The sequence below is a fragment of the Oenanthe melanoleuca genome, chromosome 2 (genome assembly GCF_029582105.1).
Source record: "Oenanthe melanoleuca isolate GR-GAL-2019-014 chromosome 2, OMel1.0, whole genome shotgun sequence".
NCBI lineage: Eukaryota > Metazoa > Chordata > Aves > Passeriformes > Muscicapidae > Oenanthe > Oenanthe melanoleuca.
In genome coordinates this window covers 121,744,544-121,762,582 of record NC_079335.1, presented here as the reverse complement: position 1 = coordinate 121,762,582, position 18,039 = coordinate 121,744,544, and the positions used below count along the sequence as shown (strand labels likewise).

General features: G+C 41.8%; 1 protein-coding gene across 1 annotated transcript; it reads left to right on the top strand.

Moving 5' to 3' along the window:
• Positions 1-356: 356 nt before the first annotated feature.
• Positions 357-3,372, top strand: ARL4A (ADP ribosylation factor like GTPase 4A). The gene is made up of 2 exons (XM_056485321.1): positions 357-619; positions 836-3,372. Exon 2 carries the CDS (start codon positions 902-904, stop codon positions 1,502-1,504), a length of 603 nt encoding a protein of 200 aa, XP_056341296.1. The 5' UTR covers positions 357-619; positions 836-901; the 3' UTR covers positions 1,505-3,372.
• Positions 3,373-18,039: the final 14,667 nt, after the last annotated feature.

Below are 18,039 nucleotides of genomic sequence, written 5' to 3'. Positions count from 1 at the left end.
GCGTTCTCCCGAGAAGGGGCGGGGCGCTGCCGCAGGCGGAGGGCGCGGCCGCTCTGCCTTCCCCCGAGCGGCCGCGTGAGGCAGCGGCTCCGCCTCCCTCGGGAGGAGGAGGAGCGGGGGCCGTTCAAGGCAGGCCGTGGGCGGGGGCGGCCCGTTCCCTCGGCCGCGCTCGGCCCGAAGCGCTCGGCTGCGGACGGTAGGACTCGGGCTCTCCGTGAGTGGCCGGCGCCGCCGGCCAATGGGCGAGGCGGAGCGCGGCTCGCTCCCCGCCCCCCGCGCGCGGCGCGGCCAATGGGAACGCGCGGGGAGGGGCGCGCGGGGCTAGGCGCGCGCTGGGAGGCGCCCCCGGCAGCAGATGCAGGGGAGAGTCGCGCGGGCGGCGGCGCCACAGGCGGCAGCGGCAGCGGGAGCGGCAGCTAGAGGAGAGCCGGCAGCGGGAGCGGCAGCTAGAGGAGAGCCGGCAGCGGGAGCGGCAGTACTTGCGGCAGCGGCAGTACTTGCGGCAGCGGGAGCAGCGGCGGCCGCGGGAGAGCAGCAGCAGTAGCGGCAGCGGGAGCAGCGGCGGCGCGGGGCATGGGGCCGCGGGCAGCGCGCGCCTCCCCGCGCTGAGGGAGCAGCGGTAGGCTCGGGGCGCGGCGAGGGGCGGCGGGCGCGCAGGTGCCGGGCGAGCCGCAGTGCCGGGAGCGGCCGCAGCCGCCGGGCGGGGCGGGGGACGTGCGGCGTTCCGCGTCGCGCTGCCCGCGGCCGCCCCCGCAGTCGGGGCGGCGGCGCGGCCGGCGCGTTGCGGCCCCGGTGCCGGCGGAGCGGGCGGTGACGCCGCTTGTGTCGTTGGCAGGATCCGAGCGCCGCCGCGGGAGCCGCCTCTGCTCGTGGCAGCCTGCTGTCACCTTCCCTGCTGGCAATGGGGAATGGACTCTCGGACCAGACGCCGATCCTCTCCAGCCTGCCTTCCTTCCAGAGCTTTCACATCGTCATCCTGGGGCTGGACTGCGCCGGGAAGACGACGGTGCTCTACAGACTGCAGTTCAATGAGTTCGTCAACACGGTCCCCACTAAAGGATTTAATACGGAGAAAATCAAAGTGACGCTGGGCAACTCGAAGACGGTCACTTTCCACTTCTGGGATGTGGGCGGCCAGGAGAAGCTGAGGCCGCTGTGGAAGTCGTACACGAGGTGCACCGATGGCATCGTGTTTGTGGTGGACTCCGTCGACGTTGAGAGGATGGAGGAGGCCAAAACAGAACTTCATAAGATTACTAGGATATCTGAGAATCAAGGAGTGCCTGTCCTTATCATTGCTAACAAGCAGGACCTGAGGAACTCTCTCTCCCTTTCTGAAATCGAGAAAATGTTGGCGATGAGTGAGCTGAGTTCTTCAACGCCGTGGCATTTGCAGCCTACCTGTGCAATCATTGGAGACGGACTTAAAGAGGGACTGGAGAAACTACATGATATGATAATTAAGCGAAGGAAAATGTTGAGGCAGCAGAAAAAGAAGAGATGAGTTCTTTTTTGACCTTTCTATTTTAGAGTAGTTACATGGTCAAAATTTGACGTAAGACAGCGTCCAAACCCAGGCCTGCCTGTTTGGATGCCGTTAAGCTTAGTTACGTTAAACAATCAGTTGCACAACCTTGCTGTGTGCAGGAAGGCTGTGCAGTTGTGGATTTTTTTTTTTTTAAACTAGTCTCTTCTGAGTTTTTTGGCTCTGTATTATTTCAGAAGCCCTAATAGATGATGTAATGCTATCAGGAAATGGATGGGTGGGTATATGTGACATGGATGTCTAAATAGCCAAATAAAACGAGGGTTTTCTGCTTAGTGTTGTACTCATATGTTTGAGGGTGCCCTCTGCAAGCAATTTGCGTTGAAGGTGTTCTGTGTTTTTAAATTTCTGATGCTCGTAAGTGGAGTGCTTAGGTGAACATTATACAGCTTTAAAAACATGTATGAAGCTAGTAACCCATACTTTCGTTGAGGCTGGTTTTTTACCTTATTTGAGGATTTCTATGAAAGCTTGGCTACACGTGTAGTTTTTTTTAATTTGGCACTTTCTGGAATTGAATTATGTTCAGTTCAAACACTTGAAATTTTAAGTGCTTTGGATTCTTCAGCTGGTAAAAGAAAGACTGACAAAAACTGTAAACAACACGATGGAGCATGAAAAAGTGATTTCCCAACATATAGCATGTTTTTTGATATGTAAGGTTTTTATTTTTTAGAAATAGCCATTCATCATTATACAGTGCTAATCAGATTTAAACTGTTACTCAAAATCAGTAATTTATTTCGGAATGGGGAGTATTATGTCCTCCTAGTATCAAAAGTCAATGAATTGCAGTAAAGGAGCTATAAAGAACAACTATGGCTGCTGTGGTTCTAACCAGTGCAGCATTCTTTGCCCTATTGGTGACTTTCCTGGCAATATAGCATAATTATAATGAAGTAAAGATGGAGTTAAAATTAGCAGAGCACATCTTGTATCTCCCCAAAATAACCCATTTTATTAAAGTGGTATTGCTATGTCACTTTCAACGTATGCTTTTTTTTTTTTTTTTTTTTTTTTGTGACTCTTACAGTATTTTGTGGTTAGGAATGTAATAATGCTTTATACACTCAAAACATTAGACACTACCAGGGGCGGGGGTGGGTGGGAGGGAAAGGGGAAGAAGATTTTCAAGATGGGCCTGTGTTCTGCTTTAATTATGCTTTAAGCTGTTCTTGTTTACAGAGTGTGCAAACAGTGTTAACTGGGCAGGATAGTGCTTGACAGAAAAGGGAGGGTAGTTTTTCTTACTGGTACAGAGCTTCAAGTGACTCTTTAGATATTTGGTTAGCAATTAAAAGGGCTAAAGCAGAGCCTGGAATTTTAAGACTAACTTTAGTGGTGCTGTAGAAATTCATCAGAATGTTAGATTATCATTAAATTTTTTTGTTGGAAATACCAGATTTTAAAAAAAAGTAAAAAATAGCAAAATCAATTTCCTCCTCTCAAACAGCAAAGTAACACATTTTTCTTGCCTGCTGCCATGTATCAGGAGGATGACAGCTACAAACCTGAATGTCAATTGATGTAATTTAGCTATGTTGAGAAACAAAAAAAAAATCAAACTTTTTAACCAGCAGCTGTTCAACCAGGAGGTAACCAAAAATGCACTTTAGTGTCTTCGATAACTGAAAGTGACAGCTGTTTGTTTTTTTAATGACATCTTGGTCCTTTTTGAATAAACTGAAGTAGCTTCCAGTGGAGCTTTTGTATGTTGGTTATATATGTACCTGCACTGGTGACATTGTAAGTCACTTACTCAAGTAATGTCTATATTTATAGAAATGTGGATGACTTCTTAAACCTCAATAAACAATTGAAAACAAGCCTGCAGAGAGAAGGTGTCTGACTTCTTGTGCTGCAATGATACATTCTTATCAACCTCTGTACTCGTAGTTCTGCTGTTACTCAAATCAGTATTTCTGTTGAATAACCAAAGTCTTAAAATATGGTGAGGCTTATAAAGTGTTAGAAATTGGACATATCTCATTGAAAACTTTGGACCAACAGTATGACTTTATATTCGTGGAAAAAATACCTGCTGCCGTGACTCTGCCAAAGTGATGGCTCTTTCTTAATTTGAAACATCTTCTTTATAGCTGAGCCTGTTATGTGCAACACTTAATAGGCAATGTTGGGCATATATCACATCAGGTGGCACTTGATTTAGTGTCTTTAGCCTTGTGTATATGAGGCTGTCTGAGGGAATTCATTGCAGTTAAGCCTTGAATGAGTTTTCTTCTGGGATGTTACAGCAATGGGTAGAATGTGTTCATATGGCAAGCTTCTAATTATTTTCAGGATCCATGCATAGATGAGAAAAACTTTGTTTAGCCTGCAAATGAAAATGGCTAAGTTTGGGCAAGAATACTCAATCATCTCTCTCAAAACCCTGATGTTTTAATTTTTGTTGATGTAACTGATGGCACATCAAAATGTAGGTTAGTCTTAATCCTGAGGAAAAAGTTATATTGGTGATGCTGAGTCCTGTGAATTTGGTGTATAACTGGTGTCATCTGGCTAATATTTTCCTTCCTATTGGATGCACTATACTCCTAGGCTAAGGAAGGTGAGATGGCAGGCTGGCTCTTTTTACCTGGTAAACAAACTGATACCAAATACTAATTGCTTCATTTTCAATACTCATTAGGCTTCTATTGGGAATAGATGAAAAGGCATACTGCTTGAGAAAAAAAACCTGTGTTTTGTTCTGCATATTAAATATGCTAGTGTTTTATCTGGTGGCAGTCTCCCTAAACTCTTCTATGCATAAAAACAACAGTGGATGATTTTTATTACAAAGACTTGACAGATCTGTACTCTAGCACTCTGGAGGAAAAAGTGAGAGATGGTGGGGAGTACTGTTTCTAAAATGTCATGGCTCTTGCTGTTTTAATACTGACTTGGAAGTAGAAGACTCTAGGGGATGAGTTTTAAATTCAAGCTGTGCCTTCATCTGTATTAGAAGTGTTTTGCTGGATTTTACAGTGACAGTTCTGAGAGTACAGTATACAAATGTAGCTATACCTCTGAAACTGTGTTTTGTATTACTATGACAAAATCTTCCAACTATGAACAAAACAATGGGTGCAGGAGAGCGTTCAGTATCTGAACTGTTTGAGTTCCTGCTGGCACAGTCCTGCCTGCTGTGGATCACTTTTTTTCCATATGATGAATTGTCAGTTCTAGCCTAAATATTGGTATGTGTGAGAAAATCTTTAGAGTAGCTGAATAAGCAGGTGTCATTTTGTTACAGTTCTGGGGTAACAAATCTTAAAAATACTTTTTGCTATAGTAGAAGGGCTACACATGAACACTGTGTTCCTCAAGATTTCAGGTGACTATCTTAACCTGCTTCTTTAAGCAGGTAAGGAATTGCATCTGAATTGGTGTTATTGAACCAACCACAAGGCCTTGTCACCTTATCACTTGTTTTATCTTACAAAAGTTTGCATAGCATTGCCTCAGCTATTTATGCACATGCAATCACAGTTAACCAGCCTTCAGGACCTGGTCTCTGTTTTCTGGCTGCATAGCTGTGTATTAGCATCGGACTGTTTCACCTAGGAAAAATACTGCAGGGTGATGAGGCTCCTTCAGGTTCTCACATCAATTTTAAATTGCGTTGCACTGAATGTGCATTTATATCTGAAAAAGAAAAAAAATAAGTGAAACATTTTGCTCTTCAAGTTTTCATGTTTTAGTGAGACATGATTGATCCTTTGTGTGGAAAGTAATACCCACAGCCAGCCCATGCTTCCCAGCCTGACTTGGATCACAGCAGTCTGGTCCTGCAGGACTTCATCACCTAGGACTTTGTGGTCACAGACCAGCAAGGAGCTGGAAGCAGACAGGTGGGGGCTAGCTAAGCCCTTCTGGACCTCAGCAGGTTTTGGGTGAAGGCAGTTTTGTCTTCTTGGGGGATATTATCTGTATCTTGAATCACTTGTTTACTAATAGCAGAGTGTTAATTAGTGTCTGGCTGAAACTTGTTGAGAGGTCAGTGTCATTCTTGACACGGAGGGAGGATTTAGATACTACAAATTGATGGTACAAAGGAGTTGGAAAGGCAGAGTGTGGAAAACATAGTCAACTTGCATCCACTATATATAGGGCACTAGTCCTAACATGCAGTCGTGAATCAGCTGTCAGGTTGCAGTGCATGAAGGCTGGCAAATGTGTGCTCATAATGCTGCCTAACTTCTGAGAGAGAAATCTAGGCATGAATCAGTGCTTTTAGGATCAGTGTTTTCACTTTGCTGGTGGGTGACTCATCTTTTGAGAGGGTCACAGTTTACAGCCTGCTCTGATAGATTTGTGTCCCCAAGCCAAAACAACCCTTGTTGCTGCTGGGAGGGATGTGTAGGGAGCTGTTTGTTTAGTCTGGGGGTTGAGGAAAGCTTTTTTTTCTTTTTTTTTTTTTTTTTTTTTTTTTTTTTTTTTTTTTTTTATCCTGACATAGGTATGTGAAGGCTTTCCCCTCATGCTGCTCTACAGGCTGTGATTATTTTTAGGAGCAGTACGAGACTGCAGAGCTGTGTGAATAAACTGAAGGGAAATACACAGGCTGGCTTCACAGCAGGGTAATGCTGGGGGCTGTCATGTGGGCTCCCACAGCCATCCTGCCTATCTGAGAACAAAATAAAGGGCCAATACATAGCTGGTACCTTGCCCTTCTTTAGAGCATTAGTCAGTCTTCTTAAACCACATGTAAAAGAGCAAAAATGCAGTTTTGTAGATATAGCTGACAAAAGACCCACTCATCAAATGAAGGACTCAGGTTTCCTCCCTGCCAGTGTCCTGTTCTGTTGGTGCTGGCTGGGAGTGAGCCCAGGGCCTCCGGGTGAGTGGGTGATGCTGCCTGCCTGCTCACCACGGGACTGAGTAGTCACACACTGATTTTATTCAAAGGCAAACCCAAAATCTGAGGCTAAAAAGTAGGCAGGGAGGCTTGACAGCACTTCCAGGCTAAATACCTGCTTGCAAACGGCTCAGGAAAGTAAGAGAGAATAATCCCTGAGCTTTGAAGATTATGGTTTCTTAGTTCCAGCTATATTTACACAGCTGCTCCACTAGAATTAAGAGCTAAAGATGACAGAATAGTTAGAAAGGAGAAGGTCAAGTACGGTTGTTGGCTGTGGGGTGTGTGGAGGGACAGAGGATTTGAAACTGTTGGGTTTCAAGACACATTGAGCCCTAGGGAAAGAGATATGATTTTAGATTGCTTAATTGGTTCAAAATCTTTATTATTTTATACACTGTAGCTTTCCTATTGCTGAAATGAAACAATACCTCATTTAAGAAAGTCACCTAATCACTGCCTTAATCTCAATTGACAAAAGAGAAAGTTAGCAGGGCTGTTGAGCCTTGTTAAATGTGCTGAGGGCTCCTGGCTGGCTCACCAGCTGCCACATTTCAAGGCTCTTTCTAAAAATACCAGAATGGTAGAATTTAGGTCAGACAAAGTAAAGGTGTGAAGCCTGATACCTCAGACACTACACATAGTCCAGAGGTACCACCAACCCTGTAACCTCTTATCTTCTTGATGATAATTTAGGAAGATTTCCTTTGGAGCAGCATAACATTTTCATCCCTTTTTTTTGTGTTTTAGTGTAATTTTCCTTGAAAGCTTTAACAGGTTGTTTTAATATTAGAACATCAATGAATTTGGTGTCAAAAGGATGAGTTTGTGAATGGAGAGGATTAGGAAAGAGTTCACCTGCGTTTTAGTGACTTGGTTAGGTAAAACCAGTCTTTTTGTAAAGCAGGCTTAACAGGATGAAGATGACCATAAAGAGGGAAATTTTCTAAAAATATCCTCTTGTCTCTAACATTAGCTGAACTACACAGGTCTGAGAATTATTGTATGCTGTTGAAGCATGGGTTGCAACACCAGTTGCATGATGACTTCCAAGTTGCCTTCAGTAGTTTGCAGACAACAGGTGAAAAGTCTCCCCAGTATTTCTGAAAATATATATATATCTTTGATGTATGTTTTCAGTTGTCTTGAGGTGCTTCTGTGGGTTAATTTAGTTTCTAATAGAACCTTGATTCTTTGGGAAATGTATCAATATCTCTGCAAACACAGTTTATGCCTATTTGGTTCCTGTTATAAGGGATTCAGTAAAATGGCAATCTATGGATTATTAGTAGTGCTGTTTCCCTTGAACTCCAGCCAGTGAATTTCTATTTAAATCATACATATATATGCCATTGTTCTTGATTATGCTGTATTTTGTATAGAAGCTGAATTTTGCTAGCTGTAGAAGTACTAGTCTCCCTGATTTTAATTAGGTGAGAAAATTGACTTGTACATTTAAAGGCACTGTAATTTAGCTGTAATCAGTCGTGTTACACTGGAGACAAATGGATTCATGGACTGTGCCCACACTGATGCTTTCTGACAGCTCTCCTATTGCCACATCAATACACATCCCTCACTCTTTGCTATGCTAGCACTGGTACCAGCAAGCTGTGTTTCTACATGGTTCAGCAATTGTGTTTCTGCCACTCTGTCATAGAACTGGCTTATATGCAGAGCTTGCTTATGTCCTGCTATTGCTGTAATCATGAGAGGACACAGAAAAAATTCTGCACAATGACTCAGGTGTACATTGCAACTTTGAAACAAATACATCAAAAAATGGAATTTGAAGTCCCAGAGTTAATGCAGGAAACTGGAAGTTTAAGCCTGAAGTTTAGTACATTCAGCCCAGCCACTGTTTGTTGGTCATTTTACCTCTGAAGTTTCTGCATCTATATGTTAAACAAGAATCTTGTAGTTGCTCTTACATTTAAATTCATGCTAAAAACCGCTGTGAGATATTAGGATATTTAAAAATACAGTGAAATGAAAAGTAATAAACTGTGACACTAATTCAGATTTTTCAATTGGCTTGCAACATACTTATGTTCAATAGTTATGCATCAGGAAATCATACTATTTCAGAAGTAATGCATTTTAGAGCTTAAAAATACAAGTTCAACATAGTGTATTATCTCTGACTGCACTTTAGCTTCACAGAAAGCAAAAATATTACCACAGTTGAAAATAATAATATATTTCATATACATCAATGACTAAATATTCATAAACTGAATCAGTTTATGATTACCTGATTTTTGTTTGAGTTTGACCATAGCTCTTAAGTAAAAGTGATCAAAAGTATTTAGTTTTATGTCTCAATTAAATTGGGATGAACATATGGTCTTCCAAATCAGTTATATGAGTGTTTTTCAAGTAATGGTGATTTGCAAAGATCTTGAGTTAAAATAACATGTTTTCTTAAAATAAGCTTTTATTTGAAATAATTACAAAAATGAGTAGAAATGGCTCTGGAAAAGTAGCTTTATTTTCTATAGTGCACCGAGAGCAGTATGTTAGTGTGATTTCAGACCTCAGGGTTCAGAGGGTCTCCTGTTCTCGCAGCCTTTCTTGGCTGTAATGAATCAGTCTGCACAGGATGTGGCTGCTAACAGATGATAATGCAAAGTGAAGGGCTGGGCCATGAAAAGCCCCAGGGTGGCTCAGCGTGGTGCTGAGTTCTCACGAAGAGCTGATTGCTTTCCAAAAATAAGAACAGGAACTAGGGCAGATAATCCATGTAAAATGCACTTTCCACCCTTACCCCTTCACAACAATTCATTATTTTCAGTATTACAGAGCTTTACATGTTGATTGCATACATAATCCATCCAGGCACCCACATCTACCTACACACACTTCTGCTGTATTCTTGAAAACCCTGTTTGTGAGAATTTCTCTGGGATCCTGTTTTGTGGGTGTAACTTTAGAATATATAAATAGATTCACGTTTTCCCATCATTCAACCCAAATGTGACTGCAAACATGACAGCAGAAATATGATTCTTTGAAATTATTTCCTCTGTTTTAAATCTTTCATTTTATTGGGCTAAGGTAATCTAGGCTGTTCACATTGCATGGGAACCATGTTCTTGCTTGGTAACATTACCACTGCTCAGAGTTCAGGTTGTGTCAGCACTTCTTTCATAAATATAAATCCTTATTTCAGAAGCTTAATAACATAATAAGCCTTGAAATTTCATACATGTCTAAAACTTGGCACAGAGTATTCGTTTTACCACATTAAATAAAAAAAACATATTAGAGGGGAATGTAAATAAACAAAAAATAAGTTTGTGTTTTGCTGCTTCTTCCATCTCAAAGTTAATTTTGTTTATGAAATTAAATGGTTTGAACTTGTAGCTCCAAATGGAAACCTTTGAAATTTTTTTCTTAAGTTGCAATATTTAGCATTTGCAAATCAGGCCTACACACATCATACAAACTTGCAGAGCTCACTCACAGCAAGTGAAACTCTCTCATCACTGTCAGTAGAGCTATTTCTGTGCAGTAACAGTTGTAAAATTGAACATGTACAGAGAACAGAAAGATGAACATGCTTTTCATTTGTTTTTCTAATTAATAATTTAAAATCCTCTCCTTAATAAAGTCCATTTTCTTAACAGTGGTTGATGTTGAAGTAAATCAAATGCAGGCTTTTCTCCATCTTGAGGAAAAAAATCCCCATGCTTGTAAAATTTCCAGGCTGTTTTCTAAACTATTAAAAAAAAAATTGGAGCAGGCTCTAGTCTCAATAGAAGTATTGAATCTTTTGATGTTTGTTCACCCTTTCTAGATAACCCTGGAATTATCCTGAGGGTTACTAAGGGTGTAGCTTGCTTGGGTATAATACTCTGTTGCATAGATGTGTATTTTTTCTTAAAGGCAGAACTAGTACAGGGATCCTGTATTAATGATAGCTTTAGTCTAACCTAAATCACTTCTGGCTCTTCCCTTATGGATTCACTTAAGCCTCTGCACAGGGGGTAAAGAATCCAAGTTTGAATCTGCAGTACTTTATTCTTGCTTTGAGTTCATTTCATCTGCATGTACGTGCCTGCACAAAGCTCTCCTCCTCTCAAGGAGCACTGATCTGCTCAGAAGACATGCTCTTCAGTCTTTCTTTGCTCAGCCAGTTTTATTAAGGTACAAAACCTCTAGAGTTGAAAAAAACCCACCACTTTTTTTTCTCCTTCCATTCAAATCCCAGGTTCAGTGGGAAGGCCATAATTATCTGCTTTGTGTTGGAAAATCCTTATTCACTTCAAGCACTTTAGGGTCAAGTTTAGAGTATTCTTCCACTCAACCTGATTTCTTTCTCTTACCTATGGGCAACTTAGCACATCCATAATACCCTTTAGTAGAAATGCTGTGTGTTTTTATTATAACACAGGCACAGCAGTCAGGATTCAACTTACTTAATATTAAAACTATAAAAATTAGGCATTTTTTCATTTAGGCATCTCTAGGTCTTTTCACAATTCATGGAAAGCAAGTTTTGTCTAGGGTGTAACTCAGTTCAGGAGTGCTATCTAAGGGAGGTCAGATAAATCACCCTCTGCTGTGGCTTGTTTCTCTCTCTGCTCTACAGACAGCATCAACTGATTAACTCAAATATAGACACCTGCCTTTTACACCAACTGTCTGTATTTATATCTGAAATGATAGCCCCAAATCTGTGCCAGCTCCTCTGCTGGAAAATGCAGGTGTCTGCCATTTGAAATCTGTGTCAATCTATGGCAGCTGAGAGCCTCATGCAGTGCTTTGCCTTGGCAAACCCACCCCAGTGCTGCTGGGTGTTGGTCAATGGCAACACTCTTTGAAGGAAAACAGAAAGACCAGTATATTAAACAATATCTGTTTTACAAAGTGCAGTGAAACGTTTTATTTACCATGAAGACTACATTTCACAGTCCAGATATTCTTGTTAGAGAGATTGTAAACCAAATTACTTCCTCTTACAGTGTCTCAGTAAAGCTACTTGTGCATGCAAAGGTAGATTTTCCATCAAATTCAGTGGGTGGGAGATAAGGCTTTATAATTGTGCAACAAAACTGTTGTCTAGGAAATCATCTAGAAAAGCTTTTAAGTATTAGACTTTTTTTTTTTTTGTTCTTTTTTTTTTTGAGTCAGGGGTTGTTTTTTTTTAGTTGTTGTTTTTTCAGGTTTTCTTTTAAATGAAAGTAGATCCCCACCTACTCATTGATAATGTAATTGAGTCTAGCAGCATCTGCACCTGCTTTTGCATGTGTTGTGAGTTGCAATTGCTCTGCTGTGACCACACAAAGGCCACTGGCAATCAACCTGAAATTGTTAAAGGGTGAGAGGGAGTGGCTGAAAGAGAGTTTGCTAGCTGGCCTTCTGGGCTGACCTGAGCAGAGAAACAGGCTGTGAGCACAGAGCTCCATAAGCAGAGGACATTATAACCTGCTGTGATGTCTCCATCTTCCTTCTGTCTAATAAGGTAACTGAAAACCTTCCTGATGAGAAACCCCTGACTTTAGAGGGGGGTATGGAAAAGGGGCTTCCTTGTCCCTATGTTGTGAAAGTTGTGATAGTTTAATATTTTCTAAAGTATTTATAATGGTCGAACTTCTTGTTGCCTAGAAGGCTCAATCCACTACAGATAATACTTGGAATTGCATATAACTTATTTCTTTAGGAACTAGGCTGAAGTTCTGGAAGCTGGGGTAGAGGGAGGAACATAGCTTGAAAGTAGAGATTTTAGGTATGCTGTTATGAGTTTTGGTTTCAGCAAATGACTAAAAGGACCGTATTGTGTATTCCTGTAGGCTCGGGGAAAGCGTGAGACTTTGTTTTGTTGAGTTAATTGCTTGATCTTAAAAGAAAGCCTTTGTGCAGGCTTCTGGGGATTTCTGCATTCCCTAAATCATCCTATCACCATGTGAAAGCACAGTGAGGGTGTACCTCCTGGGGGCTTATCTCTGATGTGAGACCAGGTGCTACGACAGCCTATCTGTTATCTCTAGTGAGAAAGTAACTGTACATGGTCTCCAAAGCAGATACTATCTGCTTCCCTAAACATCCTGTTCACTCTGTGTATTGTGTGGATTAAACCGGGTTGGGAAGACATCGAAACTGGGACTGAGACTCCTGCTGGAAACTGCATTGTTCCTGTGAGCTCACCTTCTCTCTTCCTCTGCAGGTGTGCTTAGAAAGCCTTTACCTATTGCTTCTCAGGCCTGGGGCAGCGACTTAATAATGCATAACAGGGAAAATTCAGCTCTAGTAAGTGGTTACACTGGCATTCAAAGAGTTTTCAGCTCTGAAGGAGAGTGGTGCAGGGATTATAATCCTGCAGAGGACTAGAGGACCAACAAGGCTGCACTTGGATGTTTTGGGTAGAGTGGTTAGGAGTTTTTCTGTTCTTAGGATTGGAACCCAGCAAACATTCATCCCATTTCTAATATGGACATTGCTGGGCCGTTGCTTTTTTATTTTTTTTAATTTTTTTTTTTTTTTAGCATGCTTTAATTATTACAAAATTAAAAGCAGAGATGTGGGAGCAAAGACTTACGCCAGTTCAAAAAATAAAGTCTGCAAAAAGATGTGACAATGTTTGGGAGCTATTGTAAAAAAAAATACGGTTACTTTTGTTGCAAAGCCAGAGCTTGTTGCTGGCACCCAGAAACCCTCCTCTTAACAAACTCTAGCATGGTTTATGTTCTGTGAGTCTGCCTTACCCAGCTCTGTAGCAGGACTCCCCCAAACTTGTGTGTTCTGAGCAATTAAAAGCTCTTTCAGTGCCAGCACAGGTCACCTGTGAGCAAGGATCCAATTTTGTATTCCTCCTTAATGTTCTCAGACTCCTGTGCCCTGCAGTGATGGTGTTGGACTCTAATGCATTTCCATCCATGTACTGTACTGTGACAAGCTCGATTTAAATCCTGATGCACATCAAATAATCCCATAGCCAAGCAGACTGCTGAATTTTCTTCCTCTTTCCTGCATTTTAAAACTCAAAGAGAACACTGAGAGTATTGCAGTGATCTTGCTACTCTTCCATAAGGAATGGAAACCTAAGGTAGGATCTCTTGAGAAATATTTTGGTGGGGAGTGCAGTGACTAATTTGTTGTTACTGTGTTTAAAGAGCCTTTTGCTGCACTTCTTTGGTCAGGGTGTCTAAAGCTAGAGACTGTCAATGGGGTGTCTCTGGCCTGCAGAGCAGTGACTGACCAGCCAGGCACTTCATCCAGCTCCCAAATGAGCTCCCAAATGTGCCTTGCTGCTCGCAGTCCCTCCTTGGGGAAAGGGATTAGAGCCCCTCTGGCATGGGCTGTTGGTAGGGTGGCCTCACTGCTGGTCATTGGGCTGGTTATGGCTTTTCTGGGCACCATAGTGCTCTCTTTCAGTTTGTGCTGGTTTGATGAAATGATCTGTTTTTTGCTGAAGTTAATATGAAAAAAAAAAAGCAGTGAGTGTTTCTTATGATTCCCTTTTGAATGCTTTCACTGGTGACTCTTTGGCAATAAATTGTTCTCACTTGTTCAGCTAGAGGTATCTGGCAGTGCAAGCCACCCTTCCCTTCCCTCCCTTCCCCTTGCCCTTCTGATAATCAGTGGGGAGCAGAGTGCTTCCTTTGGAAATGCAGTGCTAAGCCCTGCCCTGAACAGTGGGTCCTGTTGCAGCTCCTGATTGAAACTTACAGATCTGATCTGCCAGCTCTGCATCCTCTGTAAGACAGCGGGAGATGGATCTGCTCTTGCTCACTGCCCATCCGAGGCACCTGGAGAGATCCAGTCTGGGCAGTGTGTACTTGACTCCTTTTCCTGGTGCTTCAGCACAACAGTGCCATTTCTGGGGTTTGTCCTGTCTGCCTGGTCCTTTTGAGGGAAGCTACTTCAGTGTGTCTCCTTACAAACTTGTCTGTGGCTTCCAAGTATTAACAGTCTCCAAATTTCTTCACTGTGATGAAGAAAAAGGGATATAATCCAATGGAGTGCTGCTTCTCCCAGGGAGTATTGTCTGGATAAAGGCCTTCCCACAACCAAATTTTCTGTCTTTTAAGAATGTTATTTCCAGTATCAACAATTTCTTATCAAAGGTTTTAATGATCTTTAAAAGTAACTTGGGAGGTTTATTTGGTCTTTGGATTATGGTGTATTTATTTCTTAAGCTTAGTATTAAGGCTAGATATTATTTTATTTTGCAAATAGAATCTCTGACTTGTGCATATAACTAGGATGAATCAGAAGAGTTTAAAAGTTTTTCAGAAATGTGAACAACTAGATTCTTTGGCTCTTTGGTACGAAGCAGTCAATAAAAATGTTGATTTGCATGCTGTAGCTGTGCTGGCACAGTTACCTGTGCAGCTGTATTGTGGCCCTCACAGTGAGCTGATCTGGCTCCAGTGAAATTCCTGGGTTATCTTCCCTTTTATCAATTCAGACTGCAGCTGGCTGGACTCCAGGCCAGCACAACTGGAGGGAGTCATGCAGAGAAGACAGGGCTGAATGGTGGGAGTACCTAACTGCTGCTGAAGAATCAGGAAATCAGGCCCTTGGTGTTTGCAAAGTAGTGGCAATGTGCACAAATGAAATAATACTTTCTTTGTGAAAGCTGAAAAAAATTGTTACAGACTTGAAAGCCTTCCTAGAGGGGTGTCATTGGTCTCACTGCTGTCATCATGGAAGTGATGAGCTGGAATTGTTTTAAGCAGAAGTAAGAGGTGAAACTTAGTTCTTAACAGTGTCTGCCATAATCTAAAGAAGTTTCTTATTAGTATTGTTTCGATGTTTTCTTCTATCACTGTCAGTGTACTGCTGTCATCTTTTTTCTGTCTCAAAGCAAAGAGTCTGAATTTCTGAAAACTGCAAGTGTACAATTGCTATACTTATTTGCTCTCTGATTCATTGATCAGAATAAGAGCTTGTTTCTGCAAATTTTGTAGGCTAGTATGTCATAAGCCACTTTTAAGTAACTGTCTGGAAAGAAAAAAAGGTGAAGTCAGAGGTTGAAAGCTGTTATTGCATTTTAAAATTTCTCAGGTACCAGGAAGTTTGTGAGGTCAATTACAAGATGTGATGACTGTCCAAGAGTTGGAAAGTATTTTTTGTGATACCTATGGAATTTTTTGGTGTGGAGGTTTAGTTGTGGGGTTTTGTTTGGTTTTTTCGGTTAGTTGTTTTGGGGATTTTTTTTTTTTCCTAACCTTCAAAGACAGATTGTTCCTCTCCTGAAGACTGGCAAATAAAGCCAGGGAGACACCATGGTGATTCAGGACAAGGAACTGTCTGTTCTGAGGATCATGCTGTGGTACCTCAGCCTGACTGGCTGTTTCTTGATGTGCATAAGAAAGGCAGACCTTGATCTTAATTCTACCTATTCTTGTTCCCCCACCAACTCTGTTAGGAAAAAGTGATACCTTAGAAATGTCATGCTTTCTTAACTCATTGCTAGGTACCTTCTCTTAAAGCTTTTTGTCTTCAATTAATGTGGGGTTGTTCAATATACACAATATCTAACTTCAGTATTAAGTAATATTGCAGCTTAAATTCTGATGTGAAATTATTTTTCTTCAAATTTCATATTCAGTTTCTGAAGTGATATTTGTAGAATCTAGTAGATACTGTCTAATGACAGCTTCAACTCAGTTCTTGGCTAGAGAATTTTAGACATGTATGAAAGCTGATAACAAAGCAAAATGTCCCTTTTACTTCCACTACTTAAGTTTTTGAATTGAATGTTTGAAGTGAGACATTATTTGTTTGGCTCAGATGGTGTTTATTTTCCTTTCAGATGGAGGTGAGCTGTAGCTTCTTTTGAGATGGATATAAATAACTCTTGAAAAGATGCAGTAGTGACCGTGTTGGCTACTGTTACTGTGCCAAATTCTTTGATTAGTGTTTAGGTTACCTAGTAATTGATCTCCCCTGGCAGCAGAGCTTTGCCATTCTCTTCCTTCCTCAGTTGGAGGGGCAGCCCATGAGGCAAGAGGCAGCAGGGGCTGCTCCTGGGGCTGGAAAAGAGCCATAAACCAGGAGGATGCTGCACCAGGAGCTTCTGGACAGGTCCAATAGCAGCCTGAGTGCCACTTCCAGCTGGTTTGGGTGCTCTCACTCCAGCATGAGGAGGTGCTCTGGCAGACAGAGAGCATCTGTCTGCTGTGCTGCTCACATTGATCCTGGGAACTGATGATTCACTGCTGAGGCTTCTCTATCTCTGGTGACTGCACACACTGGAACTTAGGCAGAGGAGCTCCCTCTTTCCTGGTAAAGCACCGTCTCACTTCCTGTGTGTGGATTTATTAGGGTTTAAATACGTGTGGGTGTGCACTTAAGGAAGTTTCAGCTTCTTCATTCTCTTCTAAATTAGCAAGCTGTTGTTGTGACAGCACTGGGAGCTTGGGCTGTCCCTGTTGGAAGCTGCATGTTCCTTGGCCTCCCTGTCAGTGCTGCTGGCTGAGGGAATTGTCTGCCACCCATAGCATCCCTCTACCCCTGCCCTGTCAGCCTGGGGCTCACCCACTTGCCTTCTGCGTGCTGCCTGTATCAGGCCAGACACCTGGGCTAATAAAACAGTAGTAATGTATTCATTGTTTTATAAATGCAAACGGTGACAAGTCATATTTGGTCCCTCATAGACTTTCACTTACATCTGTTTAGACAAAAAAAATATAATGATGTTCTGCTGTATTATCTAAAGTGATAATAGTCTTAGCTAAGGAATGTGGTTTACCTTTAAATCTGGCTGACTTCATTGTGAATTCTCTGTTTGGGTACTGGAATGACAAAAGATCTTTAAATTTCTGAAAACAAGCCTGCTGAGATATATAGTAATAATAAAAAAGGATAGGTATGATTCTCCTTACCTTGATTGTGTGTTTTGTGATGTATGGGTAAATATCTGTTATGATCTGCTTAGTCTGTTTTGTATGAGGTAATTGTTTTTTCTGTCACACTTCAGAAATCAGGAGTTTATCCTCAATGGAATTGATTAATAGATGCCATAATCCTGTTACACAAGTAGCATGTCTTAAGTACTTCAATAGGAGGCTTCACTGTTTTTATCTGTAAACTATCTCTATTAAGAATTGAACTTATAATAGTATAACACTATATAACCATCTGTTAATTGTTTGGTATAAATAATGTTCATCTATACTTTGTAAGGCATGATCATTTCTTTAATATGCTCAGCCTCCTAAAGCAGAATTTATTAATGGTAAACCATATATATATATGTATCTGTGGTGTTTCTAGGGCCATTCTAGTTGTCAACAGTGGAATTCAGGTTTATTATGTGATTAGCTACGCTTAGTGCCTGCTCAGAACACACCTGGACATTATAAAGATGCAGGACCTGCTTTAAGGTTTGCAGACTTCTGGGCTAGACTTGGAATTAGTGGGAGGGCACTGAGGAAAAACAGGGATAGCTGGAGGAAAGAACAAAGGCTGTGCTTGCGTGGTTGTGTGGCTGACGTCACTTTGTTGAGCAAACAGGGTGGTTCTGCTAAGCCCTCCAACTTTGTAGTTGTGAGGATACGTGCCTCTTGTACCATGCCAAGTCATCCCACTGCTAGAGGAGTTAAACTGCTCTCCATCTACCTGTCATCTTGCCAAAACCCGTGCGTAGATAGTGATGTGGGGGATGAGATCAAATGTAAGG